At 39.0% G+C, this 21589-nt stretch overlaps 1 protein-coding gene and 1 long non-coding RNA gene across 4 annotated transcripts in view; both read right to left on the minus strand.

Moving 5' to 3' along the window:
- Window positions 1–661: 661 nt before the first annotated feature.
- Window positions 662–18733, minus strand: senp7 (SUMO specific peptidase 7). 3 transcript variants are annotated; one of them, XM_047815230.1, is made up of 21 exons: window positions 18561–18733; window positions 16534–16667; window positions 15475–15567; window positions 13824–13939; window positions 11845–12466; window positions 9225–9516; window positions 8820–8962; window positions 7431–7535; window positions 7279–7312; window positions 6852–7058; window positions 6441–6715; window positions 5951–6090; window positions 4627–4743; window positions 3506–3625; window positions 3135–3227; window positions 2841–2998; window positions 2701–2741; window positions 2558–2601; window positions 2171–2239; window positions 1074–1224; window positions 662–969 (listed from the first exon to the last, which is right to left on the minus strand). In XM_047815230.1, the coding sequence occupies exons 2-21, from the start codon at window positions 16642–16644 to the stop codon at window positions 799–801; spliced, it is 3102 nt and encodes a 1033-aa protein (XP_047671186.1). In that variant the 5' UTR covers window positions 16645–16667; window positions 18561–18733; the 3' UTR covers window positions 662–798. The 3 variants fall into 3 exon arrangements, with proteins under 3 accessions (XP_047671186.1, XP_026999419.2, XP_047671187.1); XM_027143618.2 differs by having other exon boundaries at window positions 18572–18730; XM_047815231.1 differs by lacking the exon at window positions 18561–18733 and adding an exon at window positions 17902–17966.
- A 490-nt stretch (window positions 18734–19223) lies between these two features.
- The window catches only part of LOC125141529, a 2698-nt gene continuing 332 nt past the window's right edge, over window positions 19224–21589 (minus strand). The window contains exons 2-3 of the long non-coding RNA XR_007140937.1: window positions 21206–21298; window positions 19224–20198 (exon numbers count right to left, since the gene is read on the minus strand). This is a non-coding gene — a long non-coding RNA (uncharacterized LOC125141529). The remainder of the gene's footprint in view (window positions 20199–21205; window positions 21299–21589) is intronic.

Below are 21589 nucleotides of genomic sequence, written 5' to 3' on the forward strand. Positions count from 1 at the left end.
AGCCAATCTCAGAACAACTCTGAGCAAAGACAATACAAAGCCTTTTATCTTGGAGAGGAGGTGGGGCTTTTAGTAGGTATGACACCATCTTATAAAGATAAAACTATCATAGCGAAAGAAATTATGCATCAGAGATGTTTATATTTACATGCCAATATGGCATTTTGACACACACATATATATATATATATATATATATATATATATATATATATATACACACCCCAACAGGATCTGTAGCCTCTTTTTATCTCACTATTATTAGAAATTATTGTATACATCTGTATATGTATGACGTATACATATATCATTTAATACATTTCTCCTCCCTCTTCACCTTTCAGACATTTTCTCCTCTGCTAAAGAAACTCTTAAGCCTCTTAAATATCCTCCTCACTGCTCCGAACACTTTTTGACCCAAAGGGCTCTATTGAGGTTTAAAATGCTTTATGAATAACTTATCTTTACTTGGATCTTCTCTTTCATTTTAAGGGGAAATGTCCACATTTCTGAGAATTTTCTTAGAATTACATAACTAGGAGAAACTCTTTGGACTAAGAATCTTTATGAATACAGGCCCAGGTTTTAAACCCACTCAGAGTTATTTAGGATCCTTTACAATTTACAAGGTGTTTGTGAGTAAACAAGACGATATTTCACATCATGATGTAAAATTTATTACGGTTTTGCCACTCAGGTGTACAAAAGCATAAAAACACAGAAGGCCTAAAAAATGAAATGATTTGTGATAAATAAAATAAAAAAACATAATTGTCCTTAATGCTCCATGTTACTATTTTATATTCCTATTTCTTTTCCATCATCTGAGCTGTAGTTTCCCAGAGAGCCTTGCTGAAATCGGTACAGGTGCAGCACAAGATCTCGAATCTCCTCACGCTTCTTACGTACTTTCTGTCGTGGAAACCAAGACTCCAGCTTCAGTGGAAGGTCAAAGTGCACTACAGGATCCTGCAAAAGTAGAAAACCCATGTACAGTACATTTATTTGCTCCTGTTCATTAACCAAGGAACAACAGATGAGCAAATGTCTATGTAATTAAAATGTGTGTTTACCTGTAAAAAGCTTTCCGCATACTGCAGTAAATAAAGACCACAGTCACTACTGTTGTCCTGCAGGGGAACTCTGCAGTGGGATCCCACCATCCACTCTGCACTAAAGTCTCGATGTCCGCCTCTTTTTACCTCCCACTCCGCCTGCAGATACCTAAACACACAAATAGGGAAAAAAAGTATGAAAAAAATATACATGTTTTTAATTCTCAAACACAAATCTCTAGCACAGAGGTTCTGAACACTAACATTTTTTTAAAGCTTTGAGGTAATTTAGCCTAAGCAGTGTGGAACTTACCAAAATGTTGAATAGGTCTTAACAATTCATATTCAATTCACTCAGGAGTACCACAGGGTTTAGTTCTAGGTTCTTTACTGTATTGATCCTTTTTAGTATAAATTCAGTCACAAAAAAACTGTCTAACTTTATCCCACTTTTTCTTGATATTTAGATAATAGAGGCAGTCAAAACCCTTGACCCTAGAGTTATTAGCTACTGCTATCTGCCATTCTTAGTAAACAGAATATATAAATCACAGAGCACTTTACTAGCAATGCTACACTAATACTACATAAAGCATCACCTTGCTCTCAAAACAAATTCTTCATGGCATTCATTCCATGTTAGGAAAATTCCTGTGAGATTCTGGTCCATGTTTAGATGATTGCGTCATAAAATTCCTGCAGATCGTTCAGCTGCACTTTCATGCTGTGAATCTCCTGTTCTACCACATCCCAAAGATCACTGAACTCATTGTGACGTTCATGAGACCAGTCTCAGACGATTTTTGCTTTGATATGATAAGGTGCATCATCATGCTGGAAGCAGCCATTAGAAGATGTGAAATTGGATGGAATTCCTTCCTCCCCGTTCTGATGGCTGATTACATCACCTGACATTAACCTGAAGCTACTTATCTTATCTGCATGATATCATACACAATTGCATGAATGAGCAGATGAACAAGTGCTCAGTAAGAATAGCACACTAGTTTAGAATAGTTGTGTTAATTATTTAAATAGAGATGCAATACCAAGTCCTTTTGTTTCATGAGAAAAAAAAAAGTGAACCGGCTAATCAGACGATGATAGACACTTACTCTCGCAGGAGCTTGAAGATGCGCTCGTGAACAGACAGCTTCAGAGAGTCCATAATGAGAATGCAGGGTCTGCAGAAATTTCACAGTGACACATTTATTACCTGTATTGATACATTTTATTCTAAAGCAATGTTAAATTCTCCATCTTATCACTGCTAAAGTAGCAACTAATTCACTGGGTACGAGACGGGTACGGTGAATAATCTGCATAATCGAAGAAAAATACTTATGCTTTTATTTATTTGAGTTATCTTGTTTAATTCTTCGACAAACAAAAATATAAGCCACAAGTATTTAACATTAATGTATAGTAAACATGGACCTCCACTTAGCTGCACCATGTCAAAACTTATGGTTTAAAAAAAAAAAACACAAAGTCTCACATACCTCTTACAGACAGTCTGTCGTTGACAGGTATTTTCTGTGCAGGTCTAAAGGTGTATGGTGAAAGTGTTCAGCATATCAACACGCACATATTATACAGTAGGAAAACATGACATACTGTTGTATTAAATATTTCAGGCACTTACTGGTGGACCAGGAGCAGAAACAGACCTTGAAGAGTTTTCATCTATGGTGAAAAAGGAAAACGTTTGCCATTAAATGTACAGTAATAAACCAAAAGAAAACAAAGATAATACTTAATAAATATCATTCATTCAGAATGAACCTGAATTTGTGTCTCCATCACCATGCTGAGATTCACTCTGAACGTTGGAATCACTGGAGTTTTCAGTCCCATCATGATCTGAGACATGGCCTGCTCTATCCACGTACTGTGGCTCATCCAGTCCGGGGAAACACACAACTACTAGGTACCAGTGAGCTCTACGATATCAAACAGGACAAAAGTCAGCAAATTATCTATGATATTACAGCTAATCTAATACAAATAGACCGAAATCTCATGCAAGCAAAAGAAGCTGTGCATGATCCTTTAATATCTACGTAGAATATTACTCACTCTTGATTGACAGGCACAAACAGGAAGTCCTTCTCGAATATGTCCACATGACGTGTCCATGTCCTTACCCGCTGGTGCCTCCTGAGCTGGGCTCTAAAACACACACAAACACAATTCTGCATGCAGATACACACAAACGCACTGAATCATCTGGCTTATTACCATAAAAAAATAGCTTGGGCTGCATTCACTCATAAAATACAGCATAATAACATCATCATCACGGAGTGTTCTAGTTCTTATAAGCTGCAGTCTGACTGGTCAAGTAATGAAAATATATTTTGTGTTACTCAGTACTTTTCTGAACGCTGTAATCCAGTTCAAGTTTTTGTGGTTTTCTGCCCTTTCCACCAACTTCTTCTCCCACTTACGGTGTGCTGGTGCTGTCTTCATTAGCGTTGTCACGCCGTGTGAGCTGCTTGTAAAAGAAGCTACTAAAAATGTGACATCTGCTCACTGACGCACGAGGTGCCTTCTGTACCAGCAGATACCTGCAACATACACAAACGTGTATAGATGAGTGCAAAAGTTTACATCCCCTTACTTTGAAGAGAAAACAAAACAAAACAAAACAAAATAACACAATCAGTTTTTTATAAATGTGCATTTGTTCAACCTTCATCAACAAGAGTAACAAAAATGGTCCAGGATTGTATAAAAAGTGGTAGTGAAATAATGGAAAATTATACCACAATCTAATCTTATTCCAAAACTTATTTGGTTTGTTCGCATACTCTTTAGCATATTCCAAGTGTGCTGCTTTCTCCCAAAATTTCAGACTTGTGTAGACTGTGCTCGACTGTACAGAGGTGGGCTTTTACTCCACTTGCCTCTAAGAACTTTTTCCAGGTCCCCTGCTGTTTGTTTTGGATTTTTTCGTAGCTCTCATGCATGTTTCCTAGCAGCTCTTTCGGTTATTTGTCTTGGTCTTCCATACCTAGGGGGAGTCTTATGTTTCTTCCATTTCTGTATTATGGTCTTCACAGTCGGTACTTGTTTCCCTAAATGCTTTTTTATGACCCTCTCCGGCTTTATGAAACTTTACCAATTTCATGTTGAGGTCTTCTGATAGCTGCTTTTCTGATCTCGCCGCTGTTTGTGAGTTCTCCTGGAGATCTACTCACTTGCAAATATAACATTCACACCTAATGCCACTAATCAAGCACCAAGTGCTGCTGATGTTTTTTGTAAAAGATCAAGCACCTAATTTTGGATTTGGAGCTATTTTAACATTAAGGCCATAGCATAAAAGCTTTTAAATGATTATGGGAGGCTATTTTAAAGACGAACTGTACACGTATGGGAGGCATTTATTTTTTTCACGTTCAATCTGGGTCTAAACGAGATTCAAAATTGTGCACTGAGCTTTACAATGATTTATTAACACAGGTTGTTATTAGTTATATTATACAGGACATTTTCACAATTTAAATGTGTATTACAATTAGCAGTGCGTTTGAGTCCAAGCGGTGATGTGAATGCAGCATCTTACTTGAGGTAGAAATCGATGATGACATCGTTGAGGAACTCTCCGCTATCTAAGCACTCCAGGTCCTCAGTTGTCACAGTTATGGCTCCTTTGGACGGTGGTGGAGGAAACTGGATCAACCTGAAATAAGATAGAATCAACCGGCTCAATGTTTAAAGAAACATCTACTCCATATTCTCTGAAAAATCAGGAGCATGGCTTGCCACACTTACAAACATGGTTTACGGTTTAAGTCAGTGGTGTCCGATCTTATCCACAAAGGGCCGATGTGGGTGCAGGTTTTCATTCCAACCCAGCAGAAGCCACACATGATTCCACCTGTTCTTGGCTTTTAGTAGACTCTGGTGTGGCTTCTGCTGGGTTGGAATGAAAACCTGCACCCACACCGGCCCTTTCCGGATAAGATTGGACACCGCTGGTCTAAATAAACAATTTCACGTTACATACTTCCTTCATCATGATATAGTGCAGGGGTGTCAAACTCAAATTCACAGTGGGCCAAAATATAAAACTGAGAAACTCACGGACCAAACTGGAATATTTATTGAAAAATTAACTGATATGTAATGTTCAACCTTTTTCATATGGAAACAAACTTTAGTTTTGCTTAAACACAGGATTTGGAACAACTCCTGAGTTCTTTCCCGAGTCAATAACTCCTGAACGCGGTTGTAGATGCCTCCCTACATTACTACGATAGAAAAGAGGTGTTATTTGTGTAGTAACAGCGTTTAGCTCAGGAGTTATTGACTCGGGAAACTCCAACCTGTGAATATGTGGCCAACTACCTGCTCCTTCAGTTCTCTCCAGTGCTGGAAAGCTGATCCTATATTAACACGTCCTACTTCTTGCCTTATCGTAAGTCTTTCTTCGGTCCCTTTCTTTGTTTTTATCCTCCATGTCAATGCTAAAACCACTTTCTGCTAATGTCACACATGCGCACTGAACACTCTCTCAGCCGCCTATTAAGCCCCGCCCCGACTCAGTTTTCTGAAGCATTTCTCAAAAATCTGAGACCCTGCCTTTAACAACTGTCAACAGAGAATGACGGGCGCTTGCTGTTCGTGACTACGCGTCAATACGTATTTGTAGTATTAGCGGAGCATGCGGCTAGCCAGCTGTAATGCACATCTGATATGATCTCACGGGCCAAATATAATTACACCGTGGGCCAAATTTGGCCTGCGGGCCAGAGTTTGACACCCCTGATATAGTGGTACAGCAATGGGCTCTAAAATCCAAGACTGAAAACTTGACTAATGATAAAGTAGCAGACATTGACTCTGTGGTATGTTTAACTAAAGGTGGTTACAGTTGGACTGTGTACCTTCGTGCAGGACCACAGTGCCGGTATGGAGTCCAATCTGTTCCGGGTTTATGCACCAAGGACACACTGTAAGCACCCGGACCTCTGCTTTGACACAAGGTGTAGACGCTGGAGTTTGGCTGACCATCGGAATCCTGGACCTACGCACACAATGCACTGATTTTTTGTTTAATCTGCACAATTAAGATTTTAGCGGCTTCTGCTAAAATGCTTTCTTTAATGTTTCATAAGGTGGGAAACATTTATAGTGGATTTTGGTTTTAAAATCTTTTATTAAAAATAAAAAAAGGTATATAACCCTTCAAAAATATAAATATATATATATATATATTTTTTTTTTTTAAACGTACGTCAAATCTCCCATGTAGCTGAGAGAAAATGCAAAATCAGGTGATAAATAGTTTAAGTACTAAATGTGATAAAATGTAATATAATTATTTGGTGCTGCCTGTATAAACAATACCACAAAAGGCACAGGCGCATCACACACCTTAGTCGAGGTTGTAGTTGTGCTAGCTGGTGCTGGTGCAGTCCCGGACTCACGCGAGACAGCATGTGTGACTGTCCTAGGAAGCAGCAGTTGGAGGATGTGTGAGTCTCCGCTGTTCTGCAGAATCTTCAGACAGTCAGGGTGTGTTAGCGAGGACAGAAGCTCAGTATTTCCATGTCGGAGACCTACTAAATCCATTATAGAGGCCAGCAAAGCACCCTGTACTCCATTCAAGGGTTCACACACACAGAGCATGACACATGTGCTACCCTCACCTTCAGCACAGAGAGCAAGACAGGAAAGAGAAAAAACATGGGTGGAGTGTATGAACAAACTGCGGAGTGTATAAACACAATTTATACTATGCCAAACTCTTCATGGAACAATCTTTAAGCAGTATGGCCGACTCACATGGGTGTGTCCCTGGCTGAAAGACAAACAAGTCGCCGGACAGGTGTCGTGCTTGAACTTCAGCCAGCCATAAGACAAGGACAGATGAAGGCGGCACTTCATTTTCTTTAGCTAAATGACTGTCCCGCACCAAATGCCCATCCCACACACTGTACTTGAGTACATGTGCTGTCGCCAGGGAAGCTTTTACCTCAGAGCCTGAAGCATCTACATAGGAAATGAAACATAAAAGATATAACACATCTTAACTTGCACCAGTTTCCACAGCTCTCAAACATGCTCCATAAATTGGTTCCACTAATAAATGTAAACTTTTACAAATAATTGAAGAGTTTAATGAGACACAGTGTAACTCCTGCAACGCCCAATTCTTCAAAACGCTGTGGAATATATGAGTAGAGAAATGTGTCTCAAACGCCTTATATACCTTTAAATGAAATGGTGATCTTATCATCTGTGATCTACAAAAGAGAGAACAGAGCATTTTAAAATAAAGCAAATAAATAGTCATAAATACAGAACTAAATCGGCGCTAATTTGTATATACGTAGAAAAATGTTGTACAGCTATTAGTCACACCTTTACAAGGCCATTAGTCACAGCACTGAGACTTCCCATGTAGAGAGCAGAGAACTGAAGCTCCATCGGACAACCACTTAATGCAGAGGCCTCAAAGATGGAATCCTAAACAGGACACAGCAAAAATGAAGCAAACCATTACCGTGTATATTGATCAATTTAGGGTGATTCCCTTTTTCAATGAAAGGCATGTGAACACCTTTAATAAACGATTCCTAACTAATAAAGGAAAGGACAAAAAAAAAAAAACATCCAAGATAAGTCAGAGACCTAGAAGTAAGGGGTACATTTGAGCTTGTGTCCCTGTTCAGTTAGTACACCAGTAGAACACCAGTTTATTCCCCAGTGGCGTTTTTCAGATGATGTCTCCTCACTGGACCGAATCATTTGAGCACTCTTTACTCTGAAGCTCAATCTCTGCACGCACGCTGGAGTTTGTTTGTATGTACGTCACAAAGATTCCTGAAGTGACTGATGTTTGTAGCTGGCACAATATTGTCTGTGGTGTTTATTTTAAGATACAATAAAATCCTGGATCCCAACAAGCTGCCTGTTAACTAATTGCTCTCTTTTGTAAAGATACTGCCTTTCATTTGTATTACTATTTGTGTACGGGAAGACTGTAAACCACAAAGTGTCGTTCCTTGCACTTACTTATTTGCTTTAATCTGCAGGATTTTATTCAACAATGTGAGCATTTAAAACATTATTGGCTCAGCCCTTGTTTTGAGAATGAGAGAGTATTACAGCCAGTTCTTAAGATGGACACATATGGGATTTAATAGAACATGGCACATGATCCTAACATCCCACACCCAAGGCACGATGTTTGTGGGGAGTTGGAGAGCTGAAGGTGCTGCGGCACCACCTACTTTTCAGAGAGTGGAACTGCTCAAGAATAATACGCTGTTCTGCACATTTACATCATGCTGGTTGGAGGGTTTAAAATATATTATGTGTTTTACTAAGAAATGAATACTTAATATTTAGTAGTTAGTAAAAAAAAATTTTTTTTATATATTTTGGTTAAAACAGCTGTTTGAAGATCAGAAATCTGATAAAGATCTGACAGAGACGTTTCCTATAACGGCAAGTATAGAGTGAAGAATTCTGCAAAGTGCCACTTTCAGCCAACTCCAACCAGTTCCAACCAGTTCGCACCAGGTTCTTTGCATTCGTCAGACAAGTAGGTTTCTCTTGTGGAAACAGTTTGTGAAGGGAGACTTCATGTGATGGAAATGTTCAGAGAGCTTTAAAAAAAATCATGTTACATTTAATGTAGAAAATATTGAACAGCCCTATCAAATTGAACAGCCCTATCAAATTGAACAGCCCTATCTGGCTGTTCTCTGCTTAATTTCTGAGAGGGTGTGTGACCGCAATGCCCACCTGGCTGTTCAAATCACAGGGCTGAATATGTGCATCTGGGATCTTTTTCCTCTCCATAGCTAGTTCTTTGTCTCCCTCTGGTGCTTGGGGATGTGATGTCCCACCAACCTCCTCATCCTCTTCCTCCTCACTGGAAAGAACAACTGAGAGACAAAAGAAAGGTGAAACACTCTCGACACGTGTACGATATTGAAGAATCGGTAATCCAGAATACTGCAACATTGAAAATGCTGGAATGCGTACAAATCTCTGCTCATCACAGTTTATATTAAAATGATTAGCAAAAATTTGTTAAATAAAAAAGGAGTCGAAGAGGTGTCTGCAGAAGATATAAAGAGAGGCATCTAATAAAAACTTCATTAATTTTTTATAAAGATTTGTGCCTGCTGTTGGGATCTCACTCACTCGGTTCAATTGTTTGTGGTTTAGAGGCCCGTCTGACTTCCACAAACTCCGAATCAAGGAGCGGCTCATCTGCAGATCCTGCCGTTTCACTGGATTTGGGTGTGACTTTTCCATCAGGCAACTGACACTCAGATGCCCCTGTGGACAGGCAAAGGACGCTTTGTCTGGCTCCGCCCCCTTCATCTACCACTTCTCCATTCTGGTGTAGAGGCTCTACTTCCTCTTCGCTCTCCTGATCAATATCTACCTCTTCCTCTGCACATTCCTGTGCTTCATTTTTGCTAGTACATTTCTAGAGAAACAGAACAAAATTAGACTAAACTAAGGATCTTGACGCACCAATCTGAATAAATGAAATCAAGCAAATCTGGCCTTTACCAGTGAATCTATTTAAACCATGCACAAACTGAGGACTTTGGATGCGTGTTGAATGCTGTTAGATAAAACTTGTTGGAGAATACACACAGAACACAGTATTATTTAACTTCTGCTGCTTTGCTTGTCATTTATGGTTTCATAAAATATCCAACCAGAGAATAAAACACAAAGTGATTCAGCCACATGTCTCTGTGCCTACTCTCCCTTCCAAATGTGCGGTCACTGATATGTCACTAACCAAAGAACAGTTATTTCAGGAGCTCTCAGTTCCAGTTCATGGAATCAGGTATGCTCAAGCAAAAGAAGAACCAAACAGTTCTTCTTCAGTTGTGACTCCACAACATCCACGACAGAGAACCACTTCTTAGCTCCAGGAGGATGGATTAGCTTACACTCTACAGAGCAGTGGCTTTTAAATTGGCTGCAATCAATAGTCCAAAAAAAAAAAAAAAAAACTGAAGGTTTAGATGATACACTCCGTGCGCACTTTATTAGGAACGCTGTACAGGTCCTGCTCAATGTTTTCAAAACAGCCTCAGATATTCATGGCCTGCATTCCAAAGGTTTTTGAAAACAAATGGTGCAATTACAGCATTTTTTTTTTATTAGCACTTTGATGCTGTGAATTTCCCGTTCTACCACGTTCTCACGGTTAACTGGATTCAGATCAAGGCATTTAAAAGATCACTGAACGACACCAAGCTCATTGTCATGTTCATGAAACCAATCAGAGATGACTTTTGCTTTGTGACAGTGCATCATCATGCTAAAAAGTATAGCCATTAATAGGGAACTGGGGTAAATTGAAGAGATGCACATGGTCAGCAATATTGCTCAAATATCCCTGGTCAGGACCTCTGAGCTTGTGCTACAGAGCTGGCTGATGTACTCACTTCCATCGTCAACCTCTCCCTCAGTCAGAGCACCGTACCAGCCTGCTTCAAGACCACAACACCCTTCCCAAGAAGAGCCTCCCAACCGGCCAGAACGATTACAGACCAATAGCACCAATCATCGTAAGGTTTTGAGAGAGTGGTGCTGGCCTATATTTAGAGCAGCATATAGGACATATTGGACCACCTGACGTACGCATACCGGCCCAACAGGTCTACCTCAGATGCATTGCTGCTGCCCTCCATATTTTCCGGAAGATAAAAGACACCTACACATCATGATGCTCTTTATTGACTACAGTTCATCCCCTGTAAACTCACACACAAACCTTCTACGCTAAAACTACACCCATCACGCTGCGGCTGGCTTCTGGGCTTCCTGACTGGCAGACCGCAGTGAGTCAGGATTAAACATAGAACCTCAGCCACCATCACAACAAACACTGGCACCCCACAGGAATGTGTTCTCAGTCCCATCCTCTACACACTGATCACAAGGACAACATCATCCTGAAGGACGGATCTCTGACGGGGACGAAGCGCCCTACAGGAGGGAGGCATTCAAGCACTGATTGGTAATAACAAACCCAATTTTGTTGAGTTTGTGCCCACTGCAGCCTCGGCTTTCTGATCTAGGCTGACAGAAGTGGAACCTGATGTAGACCGTCTGCTGTTGGTGTCCACCTGCATCAGGCTTTGAAATGCTGTGCAGTCCACAGAGTGGTTATCAGAATAAGAATCAGCTTTATTGCCAGGCATGTTTTCACATGTGAGGAATTTGTTTTAGTGACAGAAGCTCCACAGTGTAACAGAATGACATATACAGTATAGACAAAATTGTATGTACACATTTACAGGTGCATCTGAGATACTACAGCCTTTCGACCAGCTCCAACCAGTCTGGCCGTTCTGTAGTGGGCTCTCTCTTCAACAAGGTGTTTTTGTCCACAGAAATGGAAGTTTTTTTTTCTCTATTGCACCACTCTGAGTAAACCCTAAAGACCCATGTGCAAAAATCCCATGAGAACAGCAGTTATAGTAACTCTCATTCCAGCCCATCTGTCATCAACAATAAGTCCACAGTCAAAATCACAGAGATTTCACATTTTTGATCGTTACCCGATGAGCCATATGTGAATGATTTTGTGCATTGCTCTGCAGCTGCACAATTAGCTGATCAGATAATTGCATGAAATTGCAGGAGTTCCTAAAAACGTGCTTCATGAGTGTATGCTCATAAAATAAATCTATGCCGAGAGCGACCGCTGAATTTGTTTCAGGAAAAGAAAATCTGAGAATCCTTCATTTAGAGAATGTGTTTTATGTTACAAATTATTAGGACACCTCACCTGAGCGGGAACTGCATCACTTTCGGAGTCTTGGTATTCCGTTCTGAGAAAGCCACTTGGCTGCTTATCTTTTGATGAAGTGTGTGTGGCAGTGATTAAGCTGACAAACGTAGGCCTCGGGGAGTGGCTTTCTTTAACTGGATTCAAGTCATCCTCTGTGGTGTCAGGTGATTCTTTGTGTTCAGGCAACAGATTCTGACTTTCTTTGCATGGGGCAGAGACACGTTCTTTAAGTGAACAGGATCCTTCCACGTCGGATGCAGAACGTTTTGTTTGCTTTAGTGAACTGTTGATTCTTTTGCGTTTTTTGGCTGGTGGAGATTGGACTTCTTTGGAAAGGTGCATAACATTTTCCTCAGCATGTGCAGAATCATTCAAATTAGAAGATGTAAAGCTGGTGAGTTTGGAAGGTGAAAACTTAGTTTGGTCCTTAGAAGGTACATTAGATGCATTAGATGTCATTCTGGTTGTGCTGTGCTCTACTGAGTGTCTTCTCTCGCTCCACCTCTCCCTGGATCCCTTTTTAAGAGACGAGTGCATCTCACAACTCTTACAACTACTCAGGTATCTCTGTCCCTCTTCTGTCTGGAGAACGTCCATCAAGATCACTTTCGCCTGTCGACTAAAACAACAGGAAATGAATATAAATATACAAATGCTGACCTACCGGACTGGGGCACAAAACAGCAAGTGAGGCCTGAATATTTCATGCACAGGTATAAAATGTCTAACATATAATCACAATTCTAGATGTATAAAGTATAATGTTAAGTCTTAATGCACAGATTAACCGGTGTTAAAAACATCATGACAGTAGAGTTATATCTCAACACACAAAGTATTCATAACTTTTGTAATAACTTACATATATAAACATTTCCCTAAATCATGGATATACAAAAAACGTGACAAAAAAAATATCCTTTAACCTTTTTTAACAAGCTGAGCTGTCGTTGGCATTCCCTCATTTTTTTAACCTATGGAAGTCTGGGGAAGCAAAAAAATCTCTTCAGTTACTCAATGAGTTGCCTTCAGTTAATAATTAAAATAAGTAAACGCACGTGACTGCGCATTCAGATGTGCTCTACAGCATCATGCTCTAAACAGAAATATTTATTAAATGAATTACTCGGCCAAACACTGCAGTCTGTTTATCTTGCTCAGCCAATGGGCACATGACTATATGAGATAGAAGGTGAGCTAATGATAAGTGATCGTGTGTGTGTGTGTGTGTGTGTGTGTGTGTGTGTGTGTGTGTGTGCACACTCTACAGCTCCTTAAATGAACAGGAATAGGAGGTAAAGAAAGCTAGCATAAAAATGATGACTGGACATCAATGTGTTTAAGACAGATAACACACACAGTGCTCTCATATTCACAGCTATGAATAACAACAAACAACATTAAGTTTTAGTATTTTTCTTTTTTCTAGCCTACTGTAAAATATCTAACAAGAGCTAGTACATGGCTTGAAAGTAACCGTTTAAAAAAAAACTTGCACAAAGGGATACAAACACACCAATAATAAGAGCAAAGACACTGTGACTGGTTCCAAAGGGCATAGAATTCAGCATAACAATTTATGTGAAAGGAAATGGTGCGTGTTTAAGTGCATGTGTGTCATAACTTTGTAATCAAACTTCACAATACTCGATCTGGTTACGAAGCTCTGTCGTGAAGCTTTAGTAATCCCCTGCGCCCAAAAAGTCCCCAGACTTTTTCACATTTTGTAGTGTAACAATACGGAACTGATGTGAACTTGACTGAGATTATACATCATTAATAAACACACAACTAGTTAACGGACACATTTTGCAAGCATCTTCATTTATGCTCACAGGCACCGAGTATACAAGCCACAATATTAACTCCGCACTCTTGTGTGGTTGCCACAATCTACATACATCTGCTGAGTCGTTCTGCAGAGTAGCAAATAATTAAGGCCGCTTTTAAATATGGTGTAAGAACATGTTTGTTACCTCTTAATGTCCAACTTCGCTGAAACATTCTGGTATTGTTCATCAGTTTGTCTCCCATTATGGCGATGGTCTGACTCGGATGACGCTCCATTGGCCGCCAGCTGTGTCCAATGGATCTAACAAATGCAAATATATCACAATAACTTCAATGACTGCTGTAACATACACTCACTGAGCACTTTATTAGGTGCTATTCATTCGTTCTGATGATTATCTAAATCAGCCAACTGTATGCATGTATGTACAGAGTGCAAGTATGAAATGTGCAATTGAGGTATAGATAGTGCAGCCTTAACAACCTGGAGCTGAACACGCTCAAGACAGTGGAGTTGATAGTGGACTTCAGGAGAAACCCCCCCTGCTCTTCCCCCACTAACCATCATGGACAGCATTGTCACAGCAGTGGAGTCATTCAGATTCCTGGGAACCACAATCTCCCAGGACCTGAAGTGGGACATTCACATTGACTCCATTGTGAAAAAGGCTCAGCAGAGGTTGTACTTCCTTCGTCAGCTAAAGAAGTTCAACCTGACACAGGATTTGCTGAAACAGTTTTACACTGCCATCATCGAATCCATCCTCTGCACCTCAGTAACTGTTTGGTTCAGCTCAGCCACCAAATTCGATCTCAGAAGACTACAGAGGGTAGTCCGGACTGCTGAGCGAATCATTGGCACAACTCTCCCCACTCTCCAAGACCTGTACTCCTCCAGAGTGAGCAAAAGAGCAAAGAAAATCACTTTGGACCCCTCACATCCAGCACACTCCCTCTTTGAACTGTTGCCATCTGGTCGGCGCTACAGAGCCCTGAGCTCCAGAACAACCAGATATAGGAACAGTTTCTTCCCTCAAGCCATCCACCTGATGAACAATTAACACCATGGAACACCATATTTGCACTATCTATACCAATGTGATCTCTTGAACACAGAACAAAAGATTGGTTTGAGGCCAGAAACACCTTGATGGTGAGAAAGGTTGGAGGAGAATGTCCAGACAGGAAAGGCAGCAGTATCTCAAATAACCACTCTGTAAAATTGTGGTAAGGTGAAAAGCATCTCAAAAGGCATAACGGCATGAATCCATGGACCCAACCTGTCTTGTGTCAACAGTCCAGGCTGGTGGAGGTGGTGTTATAGTGAGGGCAATGATTTCTTGCCACACTTTAGTCTGTTATTACGGTCAGTCGTCACTTAAATGCGACAGTCAATTTGGGTATTTTTGCTGAGCATGTGGATCTCTTCATAACATGCACCGTGTCACAACAGAAAAGTCGTTCCGAACTGGATTCATGAACGTGACAATGAGTTCAGTGTACTTCAGTGATCTTCTCAGTCACCAGATACAAATTTGGCGATTTGGTAGAACAGGAGATTCACAGAATAAAAAGTGCTCCTAAAATATCGGCAGTAATTATTGGATACAATCATCTCGACATGGACCAGAATTCAAAGGAAAGTTTCCAACATCTTGTGGAATCCATGCTATGAAGAACTGAGGCTGTTTTGAAAGAAAATGGAGGCTTTACCTAGTATTAGTGCAGTTTACTTAATTAAGTGCCCTATAAGGGTATTCGCAGTGCTACAGATGCAGTACAGCTAAAAAAAATACAATATGCAGCTTGTGTAGCTTCCCTTTTTATCTTCCTCACCTTGTGGAGCTTTTTGCAACGTTTTGCCATGTCCGCATCTGCATATTCATCGAAGGATACTTTTCTCTCGTGGATTTTCAGTGGATTTCCAATCTGACAAACAAAAACAAACATTTCCATTGGTAATAAGTCACTAATATTGATAATGGCTTTTTTAAAACATCATAAAAGAAGTTAAGGTTAACATTCCTATTTGGACAAACACCACAAAGTATCTGGTCTAGGTCTACAGATTCATGAACAGTTAGTTCCTACAGGCCACAAGACTCAAACAACCTAATGTCTAATGGTCAGATAATTACATTTCATTTCACACAACTGACATACTTTGGATTTCAATACTGCTGCTCATTCTGTACCCACGGTTCCTCTATCGAGGATACTTCCACCATAATTTATTGTCTGTATTTATCATCATCATCTTCTTCTTCTTCTTCTTGTGTCACTGTGTAGCATATAGTGCATTCATGGAGAACTATGTTTGAGGGGAACAATAAAGCAAAAATCCTGTGTATTTAAATAATCTCAAGAGAGAATTCTTCTTGCGTGTGCATTACTCTTGCACTTGTGCACTTACTCGTGCACTTGTTATTTAAATCCAGATAGCAGGGATGCACCAATCTGATACTAGCCTGAAAAACTGGATCGGTAATGGATGAGTTTTGACATAATTTGTGGCATGAGCATGTACAACACTGACTGACATGACAAATTGTCTTAAGGCACCTGCCATAATTATGTTTCAAAACAAATGCTTGCAGATACTCGATTCAAAAGAAACTCTGAGTTTTGATCGTGGATTTACTTTAAAAATATAACATTTATATTAGTGCATTTCTACAAATTACTCTTCTTGATCAAAAAAATTGCACTAATCGCAGTTCAACTATTCTGTAACTAGCACGAAGCAGTACAAAGCTTGACTTTAGTTATTTTTAGGTATTAGCTCTGTTTTATCTGTTTTATTAATGGAGCTTCACTTTTGCTGGTCAGGTGCCTCTGGATGCAAATGAGTCTTCCAAACCAAGAGAAAAACATTTTACAAAAAAAAGTGCGTACCTTACAGTTGTCAAGTTTTGCCCTCTGTGTGATTGTCAGAGCTTTTCTGTGGTCCACAGAAACAACTCCACCGTCAGTCATAGGAGAGAGATGACCTTTTTCATGAGGCATTGTGGCTGACAGCTTAATTACTCCTTAAGTTGTAGAAGCAGAGATGATCAGAAAAGGTTATCAGACATGTATGCTTTCTTTCAGTACCACAGTGATATAAACAGCTCTTCTTAAAGTGATTTCCAGACTGTTTGCATTACATACAACTAACACACATGCTACTACAGATATACAGTACTGTGCAAAAGTTTCGGGTAGGTTTGAAAAAATGCTGTAAACAAAGAATGTTTTCAAAAATGGTGTTAAACAATTGTTTTCATAAATGAACAAAATGCAATGAATGAACAAAAGAGAAATCTAAATCAAATCGATATTTGGTGTGACCAGCCTTTGCCTTCAAATCAGCAGCAATTCTTCTAGGTACACTTGCACACAGTTTTTGAAGGAACTCGGCTGGTAGGTTGTTCCAAACATCTTGGAGAACTAACCACAGATCTCCTGTGGATGTAGGCTCTTTTACATCCTTCTGTCTCTTCATGTAATCCCAGACACACTGGAAGATGTTGAGATCAGGGCTCTGTGGGGGCCATGCCATCACTTCCAGGACTTCCTGTTCTTCTTTACACTGAAGATAGTTCTTAATGACTTTGGCTGTATGTTTGGGGTCGTTGTTCTGCTGCAGAATAAATTTGGGGCCAATCATAAGCCTCCCTGATGGTATTGCATGATGGATAAGTATCTGCCTGTATTTCTCAGCATTGAGAACACCATTAATCCTGACCAAATCTCCAACTCCATTTGCAGAATTGCAGCCCAAATATTTCAAACTTTGACTCATCAGTCCAGAGCACCTGCTGCCATTTTTCTGCACCCCAGTTCCTATGTTTTCATGCATACTTGAGTCGCTTGGCCCTGTTCCCACGTCAGCGGTATGGCTTTTTGGCTGCAACTCTTCCACGAAGACCACTTCCGGACAGACTTCTCCAGACAGTAGATGGGTGTACCTGGGTCCCACTGGTTCCTGCCAGTTCTGAGCTGATGGCACTGCTGGACATCTTCCAATTTCGAAAGGTAATAAGCTTGATGTGTCTTTCATCTGCTGCGCTAAGTTTCCTTGGCCGACCACTTCGTCTACGATCCTCAATGTTGCCCGTTTCTTTGTGCTTCTTCAAAAGAGCTTGAACAGCACATCTTGAAACCCCAGTCTACTTTGAAATCTTTGTCTGGGAGAGACCTTGTTGATGCAGTATAACTACCTTGTGTCTTGTTGCTGTGCTCAATCTTGCCATGACATTAAACTGTCTTTCACAACCTCACCTTGGTAGCAGAGTTTGGCTGTTCCTCACCCAGGTTTAAGCCTCCTGCACAGCTGTTTAAGTTTCAGTTCATGACTGGGTTTCAACCTACGTGTTACCTCGATGATTATTAGCACCTGTTTGGTATAATTGGTTGATCATACACCTGACTATAATCCTGAAAAACCCCTGAATATGTGCAAGGCAAAAGGTAGTAACACCAAATATTGATTTGATTTAGATTTTTCTTTTGTTTGCTCACTTTGCAGTTTGTAAATTGACAGAAATAAACACTCATTATTTGTATTTCTGTAAGCATTCTTTGTTTACAGCATTTTTTTTCACACCTGCCTGAGTCTTTTGCACAGTACTGAACAAATAACAAATAATTAATGTTTACATTGCATCCACTTGTAGCTAATCTACTGCTGCTTCCGACAACAACAACAATAATAATAATATTGTTGTTGTTTTTATTATTATGTTTGGAATAAAACCTAAACTACGTTGCCAACACAAGCAGTACAAAGAAGCCGATATAGAAAATAAACAAACAAGTAAATACATGTAGAAACAGACCGCTCATTTTCTCTCTAATTGTCTGTAAGTTTTCGTTATTTAGCATTAAAGCTAACAGGCTAATAAATTTAATATTATACACTTCCAGCTTTTATATTTTACCTCGTACTCACTTTGCGGGCGAAAAGACTGCTATATACAGAAATACACGATTTAATAAACAATAAAAAAAACATATAAATAAAACGGACAAATTAAAACTCCTTCACTGATAAAAGAGCCATTTACACTCTTGTCTGAGCGCACGTCTTTTTTCCTGGATAAAAACTTCCTCTATAAACCGGAAGTCGCAATTATTCGGAACTCTAGTGGTGAACGTTATTTTTACATACCCGTATTCTGAAAAGTACCGCCTTCCAAACGTCGATTGGTTGAAACTCATACACACCCGTTGAGTCATTGGTTGAATCTTAGATCTATTATTTTGGATAAGAAAGCTGATAGTATTGCGTAGCAACCATGCGCGTAAATTGGGTGGGAAATTAAATAAGACGAGAGAAAAGCTTGAAAAAGAATGTTGTTTATATTGTTGCCTCTCTGGAATGGTGACGCAAATCGAAAAGCTATAAAGTTATAAAATTTATGATTTTATATATATATATATATATATATATATATATATATATATATATATATATATATATATATATATATATATATATAAGTCTAATTATTTTGTTTTCCCACAAACTAAACAGCAAGTATCACATACAAATGATCAGACCCTGAGCTTACTATATAAACACTTAAAAAATAGCAAAACACTTTGATTTAAAACAAATTTATTTTTTCACCCAATATATAATTTGATGCATTAGACAATTACATCAGTACTCTTTTTAACAGACTTTACTGTAAATGCTAAGAAATGTGTATAAATACAACAGCACTGTTAAGAAGTCATTCAATGTAAATATTATAGCTATAGGAAAATTTCAGATCTGAACAGTCTCTGAGTCAGAGGTTGATGAACAGACCTTCACACTCTACAGCTGAGAGAGAGAGAGAGAGAGAGAGAGAGAGAGAGAGAGAGAGAGAGAGAGAGAGAGAGAGAGAGAGAGAGAGGCACTGACAGCATCCATCAGTCACGCAAGGCAAACCGGGTTGATAAAGTTTGTTTTCCCCATGAATGTGTTCAAAAGTAATATATATCAGTATTAAGTAACAATGTATCATCACAATATCAAACAGTTTGACCATATTTTTACTTTTACTTTTTTTTTAATCCAATTAAGGAATTTTTAACAAGTGAAATGTAAAATGTTTGTATTTTATTTGACACAATTTAGATATAATTTGGAAATTCCCAGACCTTGATCATTCTGGTAGGGCACTTGTAGAATATAACATAAATTTGCATGAATTTGATACTAGCACTGTTTTTTTCTCCTTTTATCTATAGACCAAAGTACGAATTGTAGATTCCCATTAGGGTCTCTGAGCAGCGAGGCGTGTTGACTAATAACCATAAACAATGACTGCTATTTTGCTGGAATAAATGGTTAGCACTTTAAGTGCAAATATGCAACTTGAAACTGAGTCTGCATAAGTTGAGGACAATGTTGTTTTGTTACACAAGGAATGTTGCTTTATTCTCTAGCACCCAGAACCAGCGTGACCTTTAACCTCACGAGCCATGTTTCTGCATTGCAGTGTCTGTGGGAGGCACACACACTACACCATCATCTGGAGATGACATCCCCTCTGCTGTTAACCGCTTCTGACTCTGTTGCTTATTGTCTGAAACAAAAACACATTATCTGTCAATTTTACTTTTTACTATCATCAGAGTTCCTAAATATTTTACATCTATTGCTCATCTCAGACTCAGATGTGTCTCAAAAACACGCACACAGAAATACACACACAACCACATTAGAAATGTGATATTTTCACTGTTACTCAATGTGATAGACCAATGACAACATACATACAACATTTATGCCGACTGGCTTTGCAAAAGATTCTCCTGATAAAATAATAGGGGATAAGATCTAGGTAATTGTCAATTTTCCTCTAATGTTGTAGATTTCAAATAAAATATATGCAGTGGGAACTACAGTACATATACTATAATTTCACCAGGATACCAAAAGAACCATATTTATCCATTTCATGACTTCAGTGGTATTTCCATGACTCTGTTGATTCAACCGTTTTTGAAAAAGTAAACTATATATTTCCAGCTTTATATTCCAAGACATCTTGGAAACCTGTTGCACCTAAATACAGCAAATACAACTGCACTGTAGATGTAAATGCTTATAAAATTCGAGACCACCAATGTTTATGCATCAGATACCTATAATGTCTATCCTTGCTCTGCTTACTGTTCCATCCTACATTCAATTCAATTCAATTCAAGTTTATTTATATAACGCTTTTTACAATTGACATTGTCTTAAAGCAGCTTTACAGAACATAAACATAGAACAAAAGGTTAATATAAAGAATAATATAAAGATTAATAGAATACAAAATTCAAGATTAATATTACATAGTTTACAATGTGTTTGTATGTATCCCAATGAGCAAGTCTGAGGTGACTCAGGCAGCAGTGGCAAGGAAAAACTCCCTTAGACGGTAAAGGAAGAAACCTTGAGAGGAATACATAATAAAAAATACATAACCTACTGTTGTTCAAATGTTCAACCGTCATTGTCAGGTCACGTGATGTGATCACTTGGTACTATAATATACGTTCCTACCTCACTATCTGAACACCTTAAGACTCGAACAGAACCCACCTTGTGCCCCGTTTCATAGCGTGCGCACAGGCTGATCGTTTTGTTCGGTACCACGGACAGCGGAAGCGATCTTCCGCGCCACGTAGGCACCAGCTGAAAGGACAGATCACACACATTATTTATTACCTGCGTACACTGATATTGTGTAACAGGTTTCTGAGACACCAATTCATTTTGGTTAGCACAGGTTAATGAAAAACTTTGCCCAGACTTAATCATGTCTACACGGAATTGTTTTATTATTATTTACTATAATAATATTTTTTATATATAATAATATTATAACATATAATATAATATTTTATTATTAAATTATATAAACATTTATTAATTCATTATCTATTCTTATTATATATGTAATATGTTATTGAATAAAATTGACTA

Source organism: Tachysurus fulvidraco, chromosome 6 (assembly GCF_022655615.1).
Source record: "Tachysurus fulvidraco isolate hzauxx_2018 chromosome 6, HZAU_PFXX_2.0, whole genome shotgun sequence".
Taxonomy (NCBI): Eukaryota; Metazoa; Chordata; class Actinopteri; order Siluriformes; family Bagridae; genus Tachysurus; species Tachysurus fulvidraco.